This window comes from Pan troglodytes, chromosome 13 (genome assembly GCF_028858775.2).
Source record: "Pan troglodytes isolate AG18354 chromosome 13, NHGRI_mPanTro3-v2.0_pri, whole genome shotgun sequence".
Taxonomy (NCBI): Eukaryota; Metazoa; Chordata; class Mammalia; order Primates; family Hominidae; genus Pan; species Pan troglodytes.
The window spans coordinates 103,096,547-103,118,610 of NC_072411.2; the positions used below are offsets into that span (position 1 = coordinate 103,096,547).

The window sequence follows — 22,064 nt, forward strand, 5'->3', positions numbered from 1 at the left end:
ATGAGAATTCACACAAGTTTTTATATGAATGTAAGTTTCAGTTTCTCTGGAACAAATGCCCAAGACTGCAATTGTTGGCTTGTATAACTCTATTTCTAAAGATAAGGACACTGAGATGTAAATAGTGGAGCTAGGATTCTAATCTAGATAGTTGCCTCTAGGCCCTAACTCTTCATAATATTTCTAGCAGCTACAGAAATTGAGAGAAGTAAATGGAATCAAAGAAAGAGTAAGAAGGTAAAGTCAACAGAACCTAGCATTGCTCAGATGAAGCGTAAGTGTTAAAGATAGATAACATCAGGGTTCCAGCTCCAGCAGGTTAGAAAGATGACAAAAGGGAAAACATGAATTCACTTTTAAACATATTATAGTTGAAGGACCTGTAGCTCATCTTCATCTAGCAGGCAATTACATGTATAGAATAGGAACTAAAGTTCAAGGGAAAGCTCTGGATTAGAGACACAGATTGAGAACCATCATATTTGGATGCTAATTAAATAAAAAAATCACAGAGTAACAAAGCATAAAATGAGAGAAGATTCAGAACCTTAAGGAACAGAAACATTTGAGTCTTAAGTTTTATATTCATTTCCCCTAGTATTTTCCATAAATAGCAGATACTGTGAAATACTGAAAATTCAAATTAACTTTAGATTTTATAAAAGCCCTTCATGTTTTCTTTTCTTTTTTTTTTTCTTTTTTTTTTTTCTTTGGAGACAGAGTCTCACTTCATCGCCCAGGCTGGAGTGCACACAATCTTGGCTCACTGCAACCTCCACTTCCTAGGTTCAAGCAATTTTCCTGCCTCAGCCATTCCAGTAGCTGGCACTACAGGTGTGCACCACCGTGCCCAGCTAACTTTTGTATTTTTAGTAGAGACAGGGTTTCACCATGTTGGCCAGGCTGGTCTCGAAATCCTGACCTCAAGTGATCTGCTCATCTCGGCCTCAAGAGATGCTGGGATTACAGGCGTGAGCCACTGTGCCCAGCCACTATGTTTTCTATTTGAGTCTTACAGTCACCCTATAATGTAGAAAGGACAGTAGTATACTCTCTCCCATCCCCACACCTTTTTTCATTTAAAAAGTATAAACTAATAAATAAATAAAAAAAGAACGAATACACAGATTAAAAAGCCCCAATACAAAAGAATATGGAAAAAGTATAACTTTCAGTACCTGCTCAGTATCTAACTTGCCTCTCTCATCCATTTTATATATAATATGGAAAGGAATTTAAGGAGGTTAATTGGCAAGTCTTAGTAGCTAAGAAGTCTATATTAATTAAGAATCAGGGAGACTGTTTTCACAAGATAGTGCCGAAGACGAAAAAGGAAGCTCCTACCCATCTTAAAGCAGAAGCCAAAGCAAAGGCTTTGAAGGCCAAGAAAGCAGTGCTGAAAGGCTGAAAGTAGTCATAAAATATGGTAAGTGGCATCAAACACATACACAAAAAAAGAAGATCCGCAAGTCACCCACGTCCCGGTGGCCCAAGGCACTGCAGCCCCACAGGCAGCCCAAATATCCTTGTAAGATAGCAGGATACAAGGAGAAAGAAGCTTGACCACTATACCATCATCAAGTTCCTGCTGACCAGAGTTCACCATGAAGAAGATAGAAGACAACAACATACTTGTGTTCATTGTGGATGTTAAAGCCAACAAGCACCAGGTCAAATAGGCTACAAAGAAGCTCCGTAACATTGATGAGCCAAGATCAAGACCCTGATCGGACCTGATGAAGAGAAGAAGGCTTATGTTTGACTGGCTCCTGATTATGATGCTTTGGAGGTTGTCAACAAAATTGGGATCATCTAAACTGAGTTCGGCTGGCTAATTCTAAGTATATATATTAGTATCTTCTCACCAGAAAAAAAAAAAGAATCAAGCACTATCAACAGTTAAGTATTCAAAATGACAAAGGTGATGGATAAATTTGATTCCAACACTGTTTGAAGTTTCATGTGTCAAAATAGGACAAAACAGATATTCTGTAAACCATGCGTTGCCATTCAATAAATTGATGCCACTTACAATATTTTATGACCACTTTTTTGGCAGTTATATTTCAAACCTAGAAAGTACTATAATTCTATAAATAATCAAAGTCACACCTCTTAATATATTACATAATTGAATTTTTACGCTTTTCTCTAAAATTAAAATCTACTCATGCTTTTTCTCAGATTTGTCTCCATGGCAGCCAGATACCCAAACAGAAAGTCTAGAATTCACAAAGATGAACCATAAGTTTCTAAACTGGACCCAAGTCAAGGTAAACATATTTGCAATGCCAACTTTTAGTATATATTACTGAGTGAATGTTAATGCAAAGATTAATGCATATATTCATCATATAGCATTATCAGAAAAGGACCTTGAATTACTCCAACTCTTATTTTCCAATTTTAGTTTAATTCTAGAACTAGATAGCTTTCAGGGACAGTAAGAGAATAGGATATAAATGTCTATACAAATTAGCACAGGTCTGAATCATGAAATAAATTAGTTTGATTTATGGAAAGCAGCTAAGTGCCAAGTAAGAACTAATCCAAACCAAAACATTCAGCACAATTTTCATTTCTGGCAACTCCAGCTCCCGGCTAGAAAAACTATCCTAGCTATGACAGGCTGGGTGCAGTGGCTCACGCCTGTAATCCCAGCACTTATGGAAGCCGAGGCAGGCGGATCACCTGATGTCCAGAGTTCGAGACCAGCCTGACCAACTTGGAGAAATCCCGTCTCTACTAAAAAAAATGCAAAATTAGCCGGGCGTGGTGGCACATGCCTGTAATCCCAGCTACTCCGGAGGCTGGGGCAGGAAAATGGCTTGAACCCGGGAGGCAGAGGTTGCTGTGAGCCCAGATCGCGCCACTGCACTCCAGCCAGGGCAACAATAGTGAAACTCCGTCTCAAAAAAAGAAAAAAAAAGCTATCCTAGCTATGACATGAAATGGTGACAATTTATTGAGCTATACAAGTATTAGTAAATTAGTAGATTTGGCAGCCTTTTCTCTAAAGCTAAAACTACTGTTACTGCTTCATACCACAAGTGCTAGAGCCTTGAATTAGACCAAGGCACTTCCACTCTGAAGTGGAAGCCAGTGGTGAACCAAATAATCAAGGGAATTTGTTTCCAAAATACATCTACCCCCTTCACACTCCTCCCAACCGAAAAATTCTGAAGGGAAGTGGAGATGATATAAGTGATATGTGTATGCCTTTTTAAAAACTCCTAAATAGTTTTGAGGTATCTATTTCCAACTCCATGAAGAATTCTTAAATTAGGTCCAAACTTTTTCAAAACACTGTATCTATCACAGGCTTAAGGAGCAGAGCTACAAAGTGACAAGGGCTCAACAGAAGGCTAGGAAGGTAAGGAGCTGTACTCGGAACAGATGTAAGCTACTTTCAGAGCTTTCTGTGCTGGCTCCCTCCAGAATCCACTACATTTTAGTCAGTGATAAATGTTCAGTTCCACATCCCAAGAAAAGAACATAGGCTACTGACCAAATAAAGTGTAAAAAGAAGCAATTCTGGAAATCAAAAAAAAGATAATAAGCCACAGACGATGACAGACAAAAAAATCTTCTGTTCTGGCTTTAAAAGAACAGTAACTCGGAACAAGGATCTCTAAGGGGAAAAAAAAAGAACAATACAAAGTACTGGTGTGATAACTAGTTTCGAAACTTCTGCCCATATTTTATCAGTTTTTCACTATGTAGCATTGGTTTTTCTATAAGACTCAGTCAAGCTGAAAATTTCAATCATTCTAGAACTTAATAAACTACTACAAGATGCCAAAACTGTATTGCAAATAATCAAACTTAAATCTGAATTGCATGTCAAGACAGTTAAAGGGCCGGGCTAAAAAACACACTTTCAAGGTCTATTTTAGGGCAAACAATTAAACTCCTTTACAATCATTGTTTCAAATTCCTTATAAACAGCTCCAATACTGAAATGTTTCATCAGAGAGAACTTCTACAACGTATAAACGATCATCTAACCACACTATATGCTAATTTGGACTAGTGTTTCTGTAGCTACTTGGTAATTTCCTACTCGATACTCAACTTACTGCATTCTACAATGACACCTACTGGCCATTCAAAATCAGCCATTAGTTCTCTAAGACAGCTCTAGTAGGCTGGTTACATAAGAAGAAACACACTCACACACACACACACACACAAACACACACACGCATAAAAGCAACACACACACACACACGCATAAAAGCAAAGATTTAACTGGTACTCAAAACACTACAGAATTCCACCTAAAATAGAACCAGAAATTTTCTTTGTGACTGAGATTGCATTATTCTTGGAAAAGGAGAAAAGACAAAGAACAAAACACCAAACATCAATAAAAATTTTTATCTAAAGCACTGACAAATGTCTCAGTACTGAGAACATCTGGGAACAAACAACTTTAATGATGCACCTCTTTCCCAATTAAATTTTTGAGAAAAAATGAAATTTTGATTTAGGTTCATATATAGGAATATAAATTATCATTAATAGAAAAAAATCACATCTTATAAAGTTTTTCTGACATGCAGTACCGAAATAAATTTAGGAAAATTGTAGAGTTGCTGACACTACATTAGACCTTATCTCCTAAGCTAAAGGCAATATTTCAAACACCTTACATTTTAGAAATTTATAACACTTCTTTTAAAATCATTTTCCAGTGCTTCTCTCAAAATTGTTTTTCAATGAGCTACAAAATCAAGTTTTTATGTCGTTTGCCCTTCCATAACACATACTGAATAGAATTCCTATTTTAATTCTACATTTTATTGTGGAAACAATGAATTATAAAATTTTTAAATAAGATAATTTAATTATATCTATAAATATATTTTGCCTCTGTCCGAGAGGTTCAGAGTCCACTTTTTAAACCTAATAAATAATTCATAAGTAGCTTCTCAGACTTGCTTACAGAACAAACTACTTAAAAGTTGACTTTTTTCTGCCGGGCACGGTGGCTCACGCCTGTAATCCCAGCACTTTGGGAGGCCGAGGCGGGCGGATCACCTGACGTCCGGAGTTCAAGACCAGCCTGACCAACATGGAGAAACCCCGTATCTACTAAAAACACAAAATTAGCCGGGCGTGGTGGCGCATGCCTGTAATCCCAGCTACTCCGGAGGCTGGGGCAGGAGAATGGCTTGAACCCGGGAGGCGGAGGTTGCTGTGAGCCGAGATCGCGCCATTGCACTCCAGCCTGGGCAACAACAGCGAAACTCCGTCTCAAAAAAAAAAAAAAAAAAGTTTATTTTTTTCCCCATATTCAGACCACCACCTTATTTGCACAGTCCCTAACTTCCACAATATCCTGGGGGGAGGAAGGGATCTACCAACTAATTTTCTAGTCATTTTCCAACTTACACTTAGCTCCTACTGTAAATTTTTAAAGGATTCCCCACTTTTCTGAAGATCTTTAAAAAATGTTGTCAGCCTTGACCCTCAAATAAATTCACGAACTACAAAACATGAACCTGGCCACATTCATCGCAAACTAGTATCTGTCAAGTCCATATTTGGGATAAGCTCTTCGTGACTACTCTATCCTCCATGCTACCACCCTTCGCCTAGAGAACCTGCCAATGTAAATGGCACTCAAGCCAATGAAAGAAGTGTTCTAACACATTAATAGGTTGCAAGACCTCCTCTCCCAGGAGGGACAACCTAGTTGTTTGGGTAAATAACAGCCAAAGATTACATAATGTACAGCAATAATGAGTATTCAGAATCTGACCGCCAGTAAATATTTTTCTTCTCCGCTCCCCCTCAACACCCCCAGGAAATGGCCCTAAGAAGCAATCACTGGATTTCTCTTAACTGTCTTCAATGCCGTGTCCTTTTCTCGCCTGGGGCTTTGTGCAAGGAATCCCTTCAGCCCTCACGACACCGCCTTGCTCCCGCCTCTCCTCCCTCTCTGCTGGCGCCACCGCAGCCCCCACGCCCTAGGTGGGCCCCCACGTCGCCCCACAAGGCTCGGCTTCCACCCGCCTCGGCTGCCGCCTTCTCCTCCTCACGACCCTCCCAAGATGCTACCTGGTTTACGAGAGGTTCCGGGACCACCAACACACCGGCTACCGCCTTTCCAGACCACCCTCGCCAGCTCCCGTCTGTAGTTTCCGCGGCCGAAGGAGAAGAAAACCCCTCTTCATCTAGCACTTTGCCTCCCCCAAAGACAGCACCGCCGCCTACCTGTCACCCTGCTGTCTCCGGCTTCCTACCGCCACCGCCTCCCGCAGCAGCCTGCCAACTGCAGCGCAACAACCAACCCTCTCATTGGGTGAGAGCACGCGCTCAACAACAGCCTCCCTTATTGGCTGCAGTATGCCGGCAGCCCCGCCCTGTGCGCGGTGTCTAAGGATTCCGTCCCCAAGCAAGGACAACATATTATCTTCCCCGCCCTTCTCTTTTCTACAGTATCTGTTACCTCAGTCAGATTGAGGATGCACATATATTGGGAAAATAATCGACTTCCAAGCGTGCCTCATGTAGTCTCTACCTGATTCAGGAATCTCTAACCCAGTTTCGGAACGTTAAGCGGCTTCTCCGCTTTCCTGCCGTGAGAAACTCGAGGTGACAACCTCCGTTTCCGGTTGGCTCCGGTTGCAGAGTTGAGTGTCCTGAGAGGTCAGATTGCTGTCAGGTAAATTAGGGAGTTGGTGGGAGGCCCGTTGATTAGGATTAAGAGCTAGACTCTATTCTGGGGAGTGCAGAAAAGGAGAGACTAAATGGAGAAGGATGGGAGGCTGGGAGGGAGATCAAAGAACTAGCAGGCGAGAACTAATGAAGTCCTAGTTTAGAGTTGGGGTAGGAAGAGGTGGTTGGAGGATTCAGTGATCATCACTGTAGTTGTTAAATCCAGGTGCTTGTTCCCGCTTCTGCCACACGCAAAATTGTCTTTGTTTGCCTTTGGATCGCAAAGGCAGAAGAACAGCATCACTAAAAGTAATAACAGTTCATTTGTTTTTTATTTCCTAATATTCATATAATCACAGTTTTTAATACGAGGAAGTTAAGATATATACTTCATAGTCTTCGGTAAACTAAAATTGCATGTAGTGGAAGTAGCATTATCTTCTTATTTCTTTCTTAGGGAAAGGATACCAGCACATTTTCTTAGAGCCAGCTTCCTTTAGTGGAGGTTGATCTTCATCAGACTTTTAGATTCACTTCAGACATAGATAGCTTTTAAAATTTTTGGTTGCATGTTTTTTCTTTATTTAACTAATTTCCTTACTGTTATTATTTGAGCTGCTCTGAAACGGAAATAACCACCATTTTTCAGTCCTCAGCACAATTTAAGTCAATTTTTCTATTTTTATTTTTTATTGTCAAGTATATATACAGAAGGGTGTATAAAACATACATTTTAAAAAATTATAACTAACAGAAGCAGACACTCCTGTATCCACCTCTTAGATTAGAAAATAAAGCATTGCCAATAACTTAGAACATGCAGTCTTAACAGGGGTGATTTTACATTTCAAGGGGTTGAAAATTGGTGGGGCCGGGGTCGGAATCTTAGTTACTACAATGATTTGTGTCCCTCCAAAGGGCCACAGTATATAAACAGTTATACAGTATATATGTAGTGATAAATTTTCATGGCGGGGGGCGTGATTAGGAATAAAATGTCTAGAAAGGTTCCTTACAGGGACAATAGTTAAAAATTGGTTGAAAAACACTGCCTTAGAATCTCCCAGTATGTTTCTGTGATTCCATCTCCTCCACGAAGAGGTAACCATTATCCTGACTTGTGCTAAGCACTCACTTGTTTTACTTTAATTTTTCCGTCTATGATGAATTCCTAAAAAATGAATTGTTAGGCATTTCAATCTATATAAATGGGTTCAGAGTGCATGTGTATTTTTTTCTGACTCACCCCTTGCTCATTATCCATATTTGTGGAGATTCAATCACACTTTTGCATGTAGTTTTTTGTTGTATAATATTCTACAGTGTGACTATACCATAATCCCTTCTATTGTTATTGGACATTTGGGTTGTTTACGGTTGGGAGATAGAATAAACAATGTGGCTATAAAGATTCTTTTAAAAACATATTTCTTAGGCTGGGCACGGTGGCTCACGCCTGTAATCCCAACACTTTGGGTGGCCGAGGCAGGCGGATAATGAGGTCCGGAGATCGAGACCATTCTGACCAACATGGTGAAACCCAGTCTCTACTAAAAGTACAAAAAATTAGCCGGGTGTGGTGGTGCACGCCTGTAATCCCAGCTACTCGGGAGGCTGAGGCAGGAGAATCACTAGAACCTGGGAGGCGGAGGTTGCAGTGAGCCGAGATTGCACCACCCACTGCACTCCAGCCTGGCGACAGAGTGAGACTCCATCTCAAAAAAAAAATTTGTTTTTTTTTTTGTTTGTTTTTTTTTAGAGACCAGAGCCTTGATGTCGCTAAGAAAATATTTTAAATATATTTTTTATATTCCATAAATATAAACCTTTGATCTGTGATTATGTTTATAAGATTTACAGTTGATAAAGTAGATTCATATATCCAAATTGTTCCAAAGACACTTTTATTTATTTATTTTATTTGTATATTTTTTGAGACAGAGTCTCGCTCTGTCGCCCAGGCTGGAGTGCAGTGGCGCGATCTCAGCTCAGTGCAACCTTCACCTCCCAGGTTCAAGTGATTCTTCTGTCTCACCCTCCCTAATAGCTGGAACTACAGGCATGCGCTACCATGCCCAGCTAATTTTTTTATTTTTAGTAGAGACGGGATTTTGCCATGTTGGTTAGGCTTTTCTTGAACTCCTGACCTCAGGTGTTCCACCTGCCTCAGCCTCCCAAAGTGCTGGGATTACAGGCGTGAGCCACCGCTCCTGGCCTCCAAAGACACATTAATATTTTCTAATAACGATTTGATCATCTGTTTTCAGATTAAGTTAATTAAAATTAAATTAAAATTCCCAGTTCCCAACTGCACCAGCCACATTTCAAGTGCTAGTGGCTACCATATTGGACAGTGTCTATCTAGAATATATGTACTAGGAGTGGAATTGATGGCCATAAGGTATTCATATGTTCAGCTTTTTTTTTTTTTTTTTTTTTTTTTGAGATAGAATCTCACTCTGTCACCCAGGCTGGAGTGCAGTGGCGCAATCTCGGCTCACTGCAATCTCCACCTCCTGGGTTCAAGTGATTCTCCTTCCTCAGCCTCCTGAGTAGCTGGGACTACAGGTGTGTGCTACCACACCTGGCTAATTTTTGTATTTTTAGTAGAGACAGGGTTTCCCCATATTGGCCAGGCTGGTCTCAACTCCTGGCCTCAAGTGATCCACCTGCCTTGGCCTCCCAAATTGCTGGGATTACAGGCGTGTGCCACTGCGCCCAGCCATGTTCAGCCTTTCTAGGTCTTGCCAGTTTTTCAGAATGGTTGTGCTTAGTTACAGTCTCACCACCTAAGTATGAAAGTAGAAGGCACATCACAATGTGTTTTCCTCAGCTCTCACGATCTTGCAAGGTAGGTTTTATCCTCATGTTATATGAAGAAACTGAAGTTCAGGGAAATTAAGTGATTTGCCTTGGATTTTACTTTTACTAGTGCAAAGTAGGAGAATTTCAAGCTCTTACTTTACAGGTCACGATATCATTGTTTGATTTATGGCTATTTGGAAATAGAAATAAGTTTAAAAAGAAAAATGGGCCAGGTGCCATGGCTCACGCCTGTAGTCCCAATATTTTAGGAGGCCAAGGAGGGAGGAATGCTTGAGGCCAGGAGTTCAACAGCAGCCTGGGCAACATAGGAAGATCCTGTCTGAAAAAAAAAAGAAAAAAGAAAATGAAAGGTTTCCTAGAGAAAGTGTTTTCAACTTTCTGCTCTTTTTGAAAAGTCATTTAAATGTTATATTTAGCTGGGCACCGTGGCTCATGCCTGTAATCCCAGCACTTTGGGAGACCCAGGTGGGCGGATCACAAGGTCAGGAGATCGAGGCCATCCTAGCTAACACGGTGAAACCCCGTCTCTAGTACAAAATACAAAAAATTAGCCAGGCGTGGTGGGGGTTGCCTGTAGTCCCAGCTACTCGGGAGGCTGAGGCAGGAGAATTGCTTGAACCTGGGAGGCACAGGTTGCAGTGAGCCAAGATCGCGCCACTGCACTACAGCCTGGGTGACAGAGCGAGACTCTGTCTCAAAAAAAAAAAAAAAGTTATATTTAGTAAATTCCTATGAAAAGGATACTTCTGAAATAATTAGGTGGAAGAGAAAATATATTGAATGTATTTAAATAAACTTTTATAGGAGAAATGAGGGTATGTACACTTTCATGTTTTCTTTCAAAGATTTATCTTTCAAATTACTCGTTTAAGCACAGTAGTATTGTAATTTTGAAATAGTCTTTATACCATGGTAATGTTTCAAGTTTTATTTTCAAAAACTATTCTATCAAAATTCTTGACCCTTTGTTTTATACTCTCTTCCAAATACACTGATACTCAGGTTGATATTCTAGAATTGACATTTGCCAAAATAAGGGTTTGTCTTGTTTTAAGTGTTTTTAAAATGAAGCCTTATTTTAAAAAAGATTTTTTGAAAACATAGTATGCAGAAGCCAAGACATTATCATTCTAAATAAACACTTGTAATGGTCTTCGTTTGTAATAAATGTATTCAGTCTCAAAAGTCAGTCTGAAGTCTGACACCATAATTTTTTTCCTTCATTTTATTGAATCTACCAAGTAATAATGGGTTAAATGTTTCATTCAGAGTTGTGTTGTAGTTTTAACTTGTGTTTGAGAGTATCGGTTTTCATTTTCATTTTCATTTAAATGTGAAAATCCTCCTGGGTGTGGCTGTAATCCCACTGTAATCCCAGCATTTTGGGAGGCCTATGCCAGAGGATCAAGGATCACTTGAGGCCAGGAGTTTGAGACCAGCCTGCACAACATAGGGAGGGTCCATCGCTATAAAACATTTAAAAACTAGCCAGGCGTTGTGCACACTCCAGTCCTAGCTACTCAGGAGGCTGAGGCAGGACAATCACTTGAGCCCAGGAGTTTGAGGCTGCAGTGAGCTATGATCCAGAGCAAGACCCTCTATCTTTAAAAAAAAAATATATATATATATATATATATATAAAATTAAATGTGAAAATCATCAACATAATGTTTTTTAGTATCTTAACATGTTTACAAATAATAAGTGTTGGTTTTTCACAGTTAGTATGTACAATTTTTTTCTCATATCTTGGAACTAATTTTTTGAGAGAGTCTCACTCTGTCGCCCAGGCTGGAGTGCAGTGGCACCATCTTGGCTCACTGTAACCTCTGCCTTCTGGGTTCAAGCGATTCTCATCCTTCAGCCTCCCAATAATGTGTCTTTAATATACACTTTTTAATAATTACCTCTCTCTTCTGAGATGCAATGTAAGAATTCCTACCAGGCAAGGCACAGTGGCTCACGCCTGTAATCCTAGCACTTTGGGAGGCGGAGGCGGGCAGATCACCTGAGGTCAGGAGTTCGAGACCAGCCTGACCAACATGGGGAAACTCCATCTCTACTAAAAATACAAAATTAGCCGGGCATGGTGGCGCATGCCTGTAATCCCAGCCACTCAGGAGGCTGAGGCAGGAGAATCGCTTGAACCCAGGAGGCGGAGGTTGCAGTGAGCTGAGATTGCACACCATTGCACTCCAGCCTGGGCAAAAAGCAAAACTCCATCTCAAAAAAAAAAGAAAAGAAAAGAAATCCTACCTTATTGGGCCTGTTCATAGTTATAAATATGGACATAATGGTAATATTTACTTGATTTTACTTCCGGAAAAGCAGTGATTATAGAATTGCTACTGCTTGCCAAGTAATTAGAAAAATAAAAATTTAAAAAAAAATAAAAGGATTGCTACTGCCAACTTTACACAAATTATAGTATAGTGTTACTAAGCCATACCCCTTAATTTGAATTAGCAATTTAAATGAGGACTGAGCTGGTTTATTTTTATATTATATATTAAAATAACACTAGTAAAACCAAAGTATTTATATAACCATTGAGGACATGTTTTATTTAAGGAAGCAAATTTATTGATTAAAAAGGAGTCCTAAGGTATCTGTTGGCCCAGTTCAGGGATCGGCAAACTGCAGCCTGTGGACCAAATCCAGCCCAGTGCCTGTTTTTGTAAGGTCCATGAGCTAAGAATGGTTTTTACAAATGAACATTTGTAATCACTTTGATGCTAAGGATCACTAACTTTGAGCTCCAGTTAAGTAAAATGTTACCCCACAAAAGGGGAGTTCCATTTTTTTCGTCAGTAGACCTGTATTACAAAAAAAATTGTAGTCAGTTACTTACTACCTTTTGAATTTTATCAATAAGGTATTTGCGGAAGTGTGTTTTCTCTTCCTATAAATGTACCTACATAATTGCCTCAATTTTACCTCTTTTACCCACAAAGCCTAAAATATTTACGATCTGCCTCTTTAAAGAAACCTTTCGTGTAATCATATGTATTTAAAAGCATTGCATTTTAAAAGAATCATCTAAAGAAAATTTTTAAAACAGGATGTATAACCTTTTTGTTATACATATTTATGCATTATGAAAGGATTCAAAAGGAAAACAATATTGCTTAGAAGTTAGGAGCAGGGGGCCGGGCGCGGTGGCTCATACCTGTAATCCCAGCACTTTGGGAGGCTGAGGTGGGTGGATCACAAGGTCAGGAGATTGAGACCATCCTGGCTAACATGGTGAAACCCTGTCTCCACTAAAATTACAAAAAATTAGCCGGGCGTGGTGGCGGGCACCTGTAGTCCCAGCTACTCGCCAGGCTGAGGCAGGAGAATGGCGTGAACCCGGGAGGCAGAGCTTGCAGTGAGCCAAGATTGCACCACTGCACTCCAGCCTGAGCGACAGAGCGAGACTCCGTCTCAAAAAATAGGAAGAAGAAGAAGTTAGGAGCAGGGTTCTAAAACCAAACTGCAAGGTTCTAATCCCAGCTGTACCATTACTATTTTTGTTACCTTTGGAAAGTTACTTAATTGCTTGGAGTCTCATTGTCCTCATCTGTAAAATGGGGATACTCATTTAAGTTCAAAGAGTTGTTTTAGAGGTAATGGAGTTAATACACATAAAGCATTTTAGCATATGTTTACTATTTATAAAGAGTTGTTTTAGAGGTATTGGAGTTAATACACATAAAGCATTTTAGCAAATGTTTACTATTATTATAATGAAGAAAAGAACCAGATAGTAAGTGGTTATCTCTGAGTGGTGAGATTGCCAATTATTTTTCTTTTTTATATTTTGTGTATATGTATTTCCTAACTGTGAACGCGGTTGTAGAATAAGACACTTTTATAAAATCCTTTAACTGGAATTTTCAAGTATTTATATTGGCTTTTTAAAAAAATATTAAATGCTTTACCTTAAAACATAAACAATAAATTTGGGTATTTGATATCTACAATTTGCATATTTCTCACTTGTGTTAATCTTTTCCTTATAGACATGGCCCATGAACATGGACATGAGCATGGACATCATAAAATGGAACTTCCAGATTATAGACAATGGAAGATAGAAGGGACACCATTAGAAACTATCCAGAAGAAGCTGGCTGCAAAAGGGCTAAGGGATCCATGGGGCCGGTAAGATGAATTAAGTAATTTAGATAGAATGTATCCTAGAGAATCAAGTGTCTATGTTGCTTTTCAATGTATTCTCCTTAGAGAATCATGAAAAATGGCTTTTTACTTTAAAGGGTTTTTTTTGGTTTTTGTTGTTTTTGAGACGGTGTCTTGCTGTGTTGCCAGGCTGGAGTGCAGTGGCGCGATCTCAGCTCACTGCAGCCTCCGCCACCCGGGTTCAATTGATTCTCTTGCCTCAGCCTCCCAAGCAGCTGGGATTACAGGCACGCGCCACCATGCCCAGCTACTTTTTGTGTTTTTAGTAGAGACGGGGTTTCACCATGTTGGCCAAGATAGTCTCGATCTCCTGACCTCGTGATCCACCTGCCTCAGCCTCCCAAAGTGCTGGGATTACAGGCATAAGCCACCGCGCCTGGCTACTTTAAAAGTTTTTGGTTTGTTTTGAGACAGGGTCTCACTCTGTCACCCAGACTGGAGTGCAGTGGTGCACTCACAGCAACCTCCATCTCCCAGGCTTAAGCGATCCTCCCACTCCAGCCTCCCTAGTAGCTGAGACTACAGGCATGGGCCACCATGCCCAGCTAATTTTTATATTGTTAGTAGAGACAGGGTTTTGCCATGTTGCCCGGGCTAGTCTCAAATTCCTGAGGTGAAGTGATCTGCCCACCTTGGCCTCCCAAAGTGTTAAAATTACAGGCATGAGCCGCTACACCTAGCCACATTAAAATTTTAAAATTGACTTTATTGAGATATCGTTTATATATAGTAAAATTCACCTGTTTTGAATGTAAGTCCTTTATCAGATAAAAGTTTTGTGGTGCTTGCTTCAGAAACATATATACTAAAATTGTAATACAGAGAAGTTAGTATGGCCCTGTGCAAGGATTTAAAACAATTTTTTTTAAGGTTTGCAAATGTTTTTTCTCACAGTGTGGCTTATCTTTTTATTTTCTGAATAATGTCTTTCAGAGAGTTTTAAATTTTGATGAATTCACAATTTAGCAATTTTTAAATTTTACAATGTATCCTTTTTGCACCCTAAGATTATCTTCTATGCTTTCTTCTAGAAGCTTTTATAGTTCTTCTTACATTCTGTGATCTGTTTTGAGTTCATTTTTGTGTCATATGAAGTAAGGATGAAGATTAGTATTTTTACATATGTGCATCCAGTTGCTCCAGCACCATTTATTAAAAAATTATTGTACCTCCGTTGAATTACCTTAATAATGTTGTCAAAAATCCATTGAGTGATTTTTGACACTCAATGTGGGTGGTGGCTCACACCTGTAATTCCAGCACATTGGGAGGCCAAGGCAGGCGGATCGCTTGAGCCCAGGATTTTGAAACCAGCCTAGGCAGTACAGGGAGACTTTGTCTCTACCAAAAAATTTTAAGAATTGCCAGATGTGATGACACACACATGTAGTCCCAGCTACTCAGGAGGCTGAGGTGGGCAGATCACTTGAGCCCAGGATATCCAGGCGGCAGTGAGCCAAGATCTGGCCACTGCACTCCAGCCTGGGCAACAGAGAGAGACCTTGCCTCAAGAAAAAAAAATCAATTGACTGTATCTATGGGATCTATGTCTGGACTCTACTCTGTTACCCTCATTAATATGTCCACCCTTATGCCAATACCACAGTGTCTTTAAATTACATAGCATAAGATCTCCAACTTTTTTTTTTTTTTTTTTTTTTTTTTTTGAGACGGAGTCTTGCTCTGTCACCCAGGCTAGGGTGCGGTGGCTCAATCTGGCTCGCTGCCAGCTCCACCTCCCGGGTTCACGCCATTCTCCTGCCTTAGCCTTCTAAATAGCTGGGACTACAGGTGCCTGCCACCATGCCCTGCTAATTTTTTGTATTTTTGGTAGAGACGGGGTTTCACCGTGTTAGCCAGGATGGTCTGGATCTCCCGACCTCATGATCCACCCGCCTCAGCCTCCCAAAGTGCTGGGATTACAGGCATGAGCCACCGTGCCCGGCCAAGATCTCCAACCTGTAAAAAATTGTTTTAGCTATTCTAGGTCCTTTGCTTTTACATATAAACTTTGGAATGAACCTGACAATTTCTATTAAAATCCCTGCTTGGATTTTAATTGGGATCACATTGAATCTGTTTCACATAGATTCACAATGGGAATCTATTTCACATCCACATTGAATCAGATTCCCATCAATTTAGGGGCCAGGCATGGTGGCTCACACCTGTAATTCCAGCACTTTGGGAGGCCAAGGCGGGTGGATCACTTAAGGTCAGGTGTTCGAGACCAGCCTGGGCAACATGGGAAACCCTGTCTCTACTAAAAATACAAAAATTAGCCAGGTGTAGTAGTGGGTACCTGTAATCCCAGCTACTCAGGAGGCTGAGACAGGAGAATCACTTGAACCCGCAAGGCTGAGGTTGCAATGAACCAAGATCGTGCCACTGCACTCCAGCCTGGGCAACAGAGCAAGCTTCCATCTTAAAGAAAACAAAAAATTTAGGGATAAGTGATGTCTTAACAATATTAAGTCTTCTAGTCAACGGGCAATTTAGGTCTTGTTCATTTTATTAGCAGTATTTTATTGCTTTATGTACAGGTCTTGCACATATTTTATTAAATTTATACTGAATTAATTATTTTATTTATTTATTTTTTTTTCTGGGAGACAGAGTCTCACTGTGTCACCCAGGCTGGAGTGCAGTGGCACGATCTTGGCTTACTGCAACCTCTGCCTCCTGGGTTTAAGCAATTCTCCTGCCTCAGCCTCCTGAGTAGCTGGGATTACAGACGTGCATCACCACGCCCAGCTAATTTTTTTTTTTTTTTGAAATGGAGTCTCGCTCTGTCACACAGGCTGGAGTGCAGTGGCACGATCTCCGCTCACTGCAAGCTCCGCCTCCTGGGTTCACACCATTCTCCTGCCTCAGCCTCCCGAGTAGCTGGGACTACAGGCGCCCACCACTATGCCTGGCTAATTTTTTGTATTTTTTAGTAGAGATGGGGTTTTACTGTGTTAGCCAGAATGGTCTCCATATCCTGACCTCATGATCCGCCCACCTCAGCTTCCCAAAGTGCTGGGATTACAGGCATGAGCCACCGCGCCAGGCCTAATTTTTGTATTTTTTTGGTAGAGATGGGGTTTCACCATGTTGGCCAGGCTGGTCTTGAACTCCTGACCTCAAGTGATCCGCTCGCCTCAGCCCCCCAAAGTGCTAGGATTACAGGTGTGAGCCATCAGTCCTGGCGTTGTTTGTTTGTTTGTTTGTTTGTTTGTTTGTTTGTTTTGGGAGATGGAGTCTCCGTCGCCCAGGATGGAGTGCAATGATGCCATTTTGGCTCATTGCAGCCTCTACCTCGTGGGCTGAAATCATCCTCCCACCTCAGCCTCCCGAGTAGCTGGGACTACAGGTGCATGCCACCATGCCCAGCTAATTTTTGTATTTTTTGTTGAGACGAGGTTTTCCTGTGTTGCCCAGGCTGGTCTCAAAATCCTGAGCTCATGTGATTTGACCACCTCAGCCTCTCAGAGTGCTGGAATTACAGATCTGAGCTACAGCACCCAGCTTGAATTATTTTAATTTTTGATGCTATTGTAAATAGTATTTTAAAATCTCAACTTCCAGTTGTTCATTGCTAATACTTGTAAACACAGTTGACTTTTATATGTTGATTTTATATCTCGTTACCTTGCTAAATTCACTTTTTAGTTCAAGTAGATTTTTTTTACAGATTTCTTAGAATGTTCTTCATAAACAATCATTCTGTCTACAAATATATTGTTACTTCTTCCTTCTCAATCTGTAAACTTTTTATTTCTTTTTCTTGCATTTTTGTACTGGCTAACACCGCTACTATAATGTTGAATGAAAGTGGTGGACGTCCTTGCCTTATTCCCAACTGGGAGAAAACATTTGGTGGGTCACCACTTAGTATGATGTTTCTTACAGTGATCTCCTAGGTGCCTTTTATCAAGATGAGGAATTTCTCTCTATTTCTAGATTACTAAGTGTTTCATTGTTTATTATTATTATTTTTTTTTTTTTTGAGACAGAGTTTTGCTCTTGTTGCCCAGGCTGGAGTGCAATGGCAAGATCTTGGCTCACCGCAACCTCTGCCTACCAGGTTCAAGCGATTCTCCTGCCTCTGCCTCCCGAGTAGCTGGGATTACAGGCATGTGCCACCACACCTGGCTAATTTTGTTTTTTTAGTAGAGACTAAAACGTTGGCCAGGCTGGTCTCAAGCTCCCGACCTCAGGTGATCCACACGCCTCGACCTCCCAAAGTGCTGGGATTACAGGCCTGAGCCACCGTGCCCATCCTGTTATTACCATTAATGGATATTGGATTTTGTTAAATGCTTTTTCTGCATCTATTGAGATGTTCATAGTTTTTCCTTTTTATTCTGTTAATATGGCGAGTTACTTCTATTAATTTTCAAATATAAACAAATCTTGCATTCCTAGAGTGAACCCTACTTCATTATGATGTATTACCATTTTTATATGCTGTCGGATTCAGTTTTCTAAAATTTTGTTAAGAATATTTGCACCAGGTGTGGTGGCTAATGCCTGTAATCCCAGCACTTTGGGAAGCCAAGGCAGGCGGATCACTTGAGGCTGGAAGTTTGAGACCAGCCTGGCCAACATGGCAAAACCCTGTCTCTACTAAAATTACAAAAATTGGCCGGGCGCAGTGGCTCATGCCTGTAATCCCAGCACTTTGGGAGGCCAAGGCGGGCAGATCACGAGGTCAGGAGTTCGAGACCAGCCTGGCCAATATGGTGAAACCCTGTCTCTACTAAAAAAAAAAAAAAAAAAAAAAAATATGGCCGGGTGGAGTGGCTCATGCCTGTAATCCTAGCACTTTGGGAGGCCGAGGTGGGCGAATCACAAGGTCAGGAGTTCAAGACCAGTGTGGCCAACATAGTGAAACCCCGTCTCTACTAAAAATACAAAAAATTAGCTAGATGTGGTGGTATGCGCCTATAATCCCAGCTACTGGGGAGGCTGAGGCAGGAGAATCCCGTGAACCCAGGAAGTGAAGGTTTCAGTTAGCCAAGATCGTACCATCGCACTCCAGCCCAGGCGACAGTGCGGGGGCGACAGTGCGAGACTCCATCTCAAAAAAAAAAAAAAATACAAAAATTAGTCAGACATGGTGGCGGGCACCTATAATCCCAGCTACTCAGGAGGCTGAGGCGGAGAATTGCTTGAACCTGGGAGGCAGAGGTTGCAGTAAGCTGAGATCACGCCACTGCACTCCAGCCTGGGCAACAGATTGAGACTCTGTCATAAATAAACAAACAAACAAACAAATTAGCGGGCATGGTGGTGCATGCCTGTAATCCCAGCTACTTGGGAGGCTGAGGTGGGAGAATCACTTGAATCCAGAAGGTGGAGGTTGCAGTGAGCTGAGATTGTGCCACTGCTCTGTAGCCTCAGTGACAGAGCAAGACTCCATCCGCCCCCCCAAAAAAAAGAATATTTGCATCTATGTTCATGAGGGATATTATTCTGTAGCTGCTTTTCTTCTAACATCTTTGTCTGGTTTTGGTATCCCAATTAGATTTAATTAGCTCTCGTATTTCCTAAGTCATATTTCTAGAGTTAAATAGTTTTTGTTTTTCATAACATGATTTTTTCATTGGCTTGTCCTTATCAGACCAGAGCAGGGTATCAATCTTCCAAAATTCAGGCTGCTATGGTAGGGAGAAGCGGAGATCCTTTTGAATAGTAACAATAATGTCAAGTGTTACATACTCCATACTCCTCTGCCAAAATATATCATGCATGAGCCTGTTTAGTCTTTATGATATTATAAAGTAGATAATAATCATCATTGAATAGAACAGGAAGCAGACCATGACAGGATAAGCATCTTGCCCAGCCTACAAGATTGTGAATCTAATATAAGTGGCATACCAAAGATTAATATCAAGTCTCTAACTTCATCTTTCCGTGATGTTTTAATGACTAGTGTGGGCAGAGCCCATCTGACCTGTGACAGATAAGCTGACGTGAGTCTTGCATTTGAGGGTTCTGTAAAATCCTGAGGCATATGACTATTAAATGTGAAACCATCAAGTGTTTATTCTTCTATTTTATATGTGAAACTTGGGCATATACTTAATTATCCTATGCCACAGAAAGATTCCTATTGCGATTCACTTAAATGATCTTCTGTAGGGTAGCATTTAAGTCAATTAGAAAGATGAAAATTAAATGTCTTCAACGTATATACACACAAGTTGTGTATGATTATAATTTTTTCTTTTTTTTTTTTCTAGCAATGAAGCTTGGAGATACATGGGTGGCTTTGCAAAGAGTGTTTCCTTTTCTGATGTATTCTTTAAAGGATTCAAATGGGGATTTGCTGCATTTGTGGTAGCTGTAGGAGCTGAATATTACCTGGAGTCCCTGAATAAAGATAAGAAGCATCACTGAAGATAATACCTGGAAGTATCATAGTGGTTTCTTAACTCTCCAAAATAAGATTTCTTCTCTGTAGCCTACTTGTCTGGTTTGTCCCTTACAGAATATTAGTAAGATTTAATCAATTAAAATAAAAAATATATATATGCCAATCTGCTTTTGTCATTCTTAAAAAAAAAAAGGTGTCTCAAGCCGTATCAGATTTGGTTTAGAATACACAGGGGGTTGGAGAACAGCAGTAGTGCATTCTGCATATAGCAGGCAGGCATCATATATTTGGCTGAGCAAATGGGCACGTTCTAAGAAGTTTTTTTTAATCTTTTTCTTTTTTTTTTTTTAACTAGTCCTGACCTAGCTGGCACTAACAAGTATTTAAATGGGAGTTGGCCTTGCTGTTTTTTTTGAGATGGAGTCTCGCTCTGTCACCCAGGCTGGAGTACAGTGGCGTGATCTCGGCTCACTGCAAGCTCTGCCTCCCGGGTTCACACCATTCTTCTGCCTCAGCCTCCCAAGTAGCTGGGACTACAGGCGCCCGCCACCATGCCCAGCTAATTTTGTTTTTGTATTTTCAGTAGAGACAGGGTTTCACCGTGTTAGTCAGGATGGTCTCGATCTCCTGACCTTGTGATCCACCCGCCTCAGCCTCCCAAAGTGCTGGGATTACAGGCGTGAGCCACCGCGCCTGGCTGGCCTTGCTGCTTTTATCATCCTCTTCAGATGGTTTAGAGGAACCCAGATTCTACTGCCCTTTTCTGGCTGACACATCCATGTATCATGTTCATTTTTCTTAATTGTGGTATTTTGTGGTATTTCCTACTCTTGCTTAGTCCTCTTAGTCCTTAGTCCTCATTATTCTTATGTCATGAAAAACCTTACATTTTTTTCTTCTTTTTTTTGTTTTTTGAGATAGGGTTTTGCTCTGTCACCCAGACTGGAGTGCAGTGGGAGAGTGATCTTGGCTCACTGCAGCCTCAGCCTCCCTGGGCTCAAGGGATCCTTCCACCACACCAGGCTATCTTTTTGTATTTTTAGTAGAGATGGGGTTTCACCTTGTTGCCCAAGCTGGTCTCAAACTCCTGGGCTCAAATGATCTACTTGCCTCAGCCTCCCAAAGTGCTGGGATTACAGGCATGACCGACCGCGCCTGACCTTTTTCTGTATTTCTAACAATAAACTAGACATTCTCCATGCCTGTAATCCCAACACTTTGGGAGGCTGAGGTGGGCAGATCACTTGAGCTCAGGAGTTGCAGACCAGCCTGGCCAACATGGTGAAACGCCAACTCTACTAAAAAAACAAAAATTAGCCAGACATGGTGGCGGGCACCTGTAATCCCAAGTACTTGGGAGGCTGAGGCAGGAGAATCACTTGATCGCAGTAGGCAGAGGTTCCAGTGAGCCAAGATCACGCTACTGCACTCCAGCCTGGGTGACAGAGCACGACTCTGTCTCCGAAAAAACAAACAAAAAAAATAGATGTAACACTTATTGAGGAGGGGTGATAATTTTGTTTAAATAATGAAACAGAGAAAATCCCAATGTGAATTTTTTTCTTTTCTTTTCTTTTTTTTTTTTGGTTTGAGAATGAGTCTTTCTCCCAGCCTAGAGGGGTGGGCAGTGGCACAATCTCAGCTCACTGCAACCTCTAACTCCTGGGTTCAAGCGATTCTCCTGCCTCAGCCTGCCAGGTAGCTGGGATTTCAGGCACCCACCACCACGCCCAGCAAATTTTTGTATTTTTAGTAGAAACAGGTTTTGTCATGTTGGCCAGGCTAGTCTTGAATTCCTGATCTCATGTGATCCACCTGCCTTGGCCTCCCAAAGTGCTGGGATTACAGGTGTGAGCCACCGCACCCAAGGTGACTTTTTCTTCGTAAATTTCTGTTTTTAAATGTAAAGCAATGCTAAAGTGAGATGAATTTCTAATAAACTGATAGTGGTAAATAGAATATGGTAATATGAAACATAAAAAAGACTCCATGCAAAAAAAGGAAAGCGTTTATTTTTTAATTT

At 40.9% G+C, this 22,064-nt stretch overlaps 2 protein-coding genes across 25 annotated transcripts in view; one reads left to right on the forward strand and one right to left on the reverse strand.

Moving 5' to 3' along the window:
* HYCC2 (hyccin PI4KA lipid kinase complex subunit 2) overlaps positions 1-6,312 on the reverse strand; it is a 100,274-nt gene extending 93,962 nt beyond the window's left edge. For 5 of the 22 annotated variants that reach the window (XM_063791499.1, XM_063791494.1, XM_054680069.2 and 2 more), the window contains exon 1: positions 6,223-6,292. The gene's annotated coding sequence lies outside the window, so the exon portion shown is untranslated. The other 17 variants (XM_009443969.5, XM_063791491.1, XM_063791501.1 and 14 more) reach the window with 7 other exon arrangements.
* NDUFB3 (NADH:ubiquinone oxidoreductase subunit B3) lies at positions 6,212-20,204 on the forward strand. Of its 3 annotated transcripts, XM_024354693.2 has the most exons (4): positions 6,658-6,673; positions 6,893-6,975; positions 13,497-13,638; positions 19,908-20,204. In XM_024354693.2, the coding sequence occupies exons 3-4, from the start codon at positions 13,499-13,501 to the stop codon at positions 20,062-20,064; spliced, it is 297 nt and encodes a 98-aa protein (XP_024210461.1). In that variant the 5' UTR covers positions 6,658-6,673; positions 6,893-6,975; positions 13,497-13,498; the 3' UTR covers positions 20,065-20,204. The 3 variants fall into 3 exon arrangements, with proteins under 3 accessions (XP_009441969.1, XP_024210461.1, NP_001070251.1); XM_009443694.2 differs by lacking the exon at positions 6,893-6,975 and having other exon boundaries at positions 6,212-6,673; NM_001076783.1 differs by lacking the exons at positions 6,658-6,673; positions 6,893-6,975 and having other exon boundaries at positions 13,499-13,638; positions 19,908-20,064.
* The last annotated feature ends 1,860 nt before the right edge of the window (positions 20,205-22,064 follow it).

Bases quoted from the DNA above. Each gene is read 5' to 3' on its own strand.
- NDUFB3 (XM_009443694.2), top strand. From the start codon at position 13,499: ATGGCCCATGAACATGGACATGAGCATGGACATCATAAAATGGAACTT. The intron at 13,639-19,907 runs GTAAGATGAATT...TTTTTTTTCTAG, and splicing joins CTAAGGGATCCATGGGGCCG to CAATGAAGCTTGGAGATACA.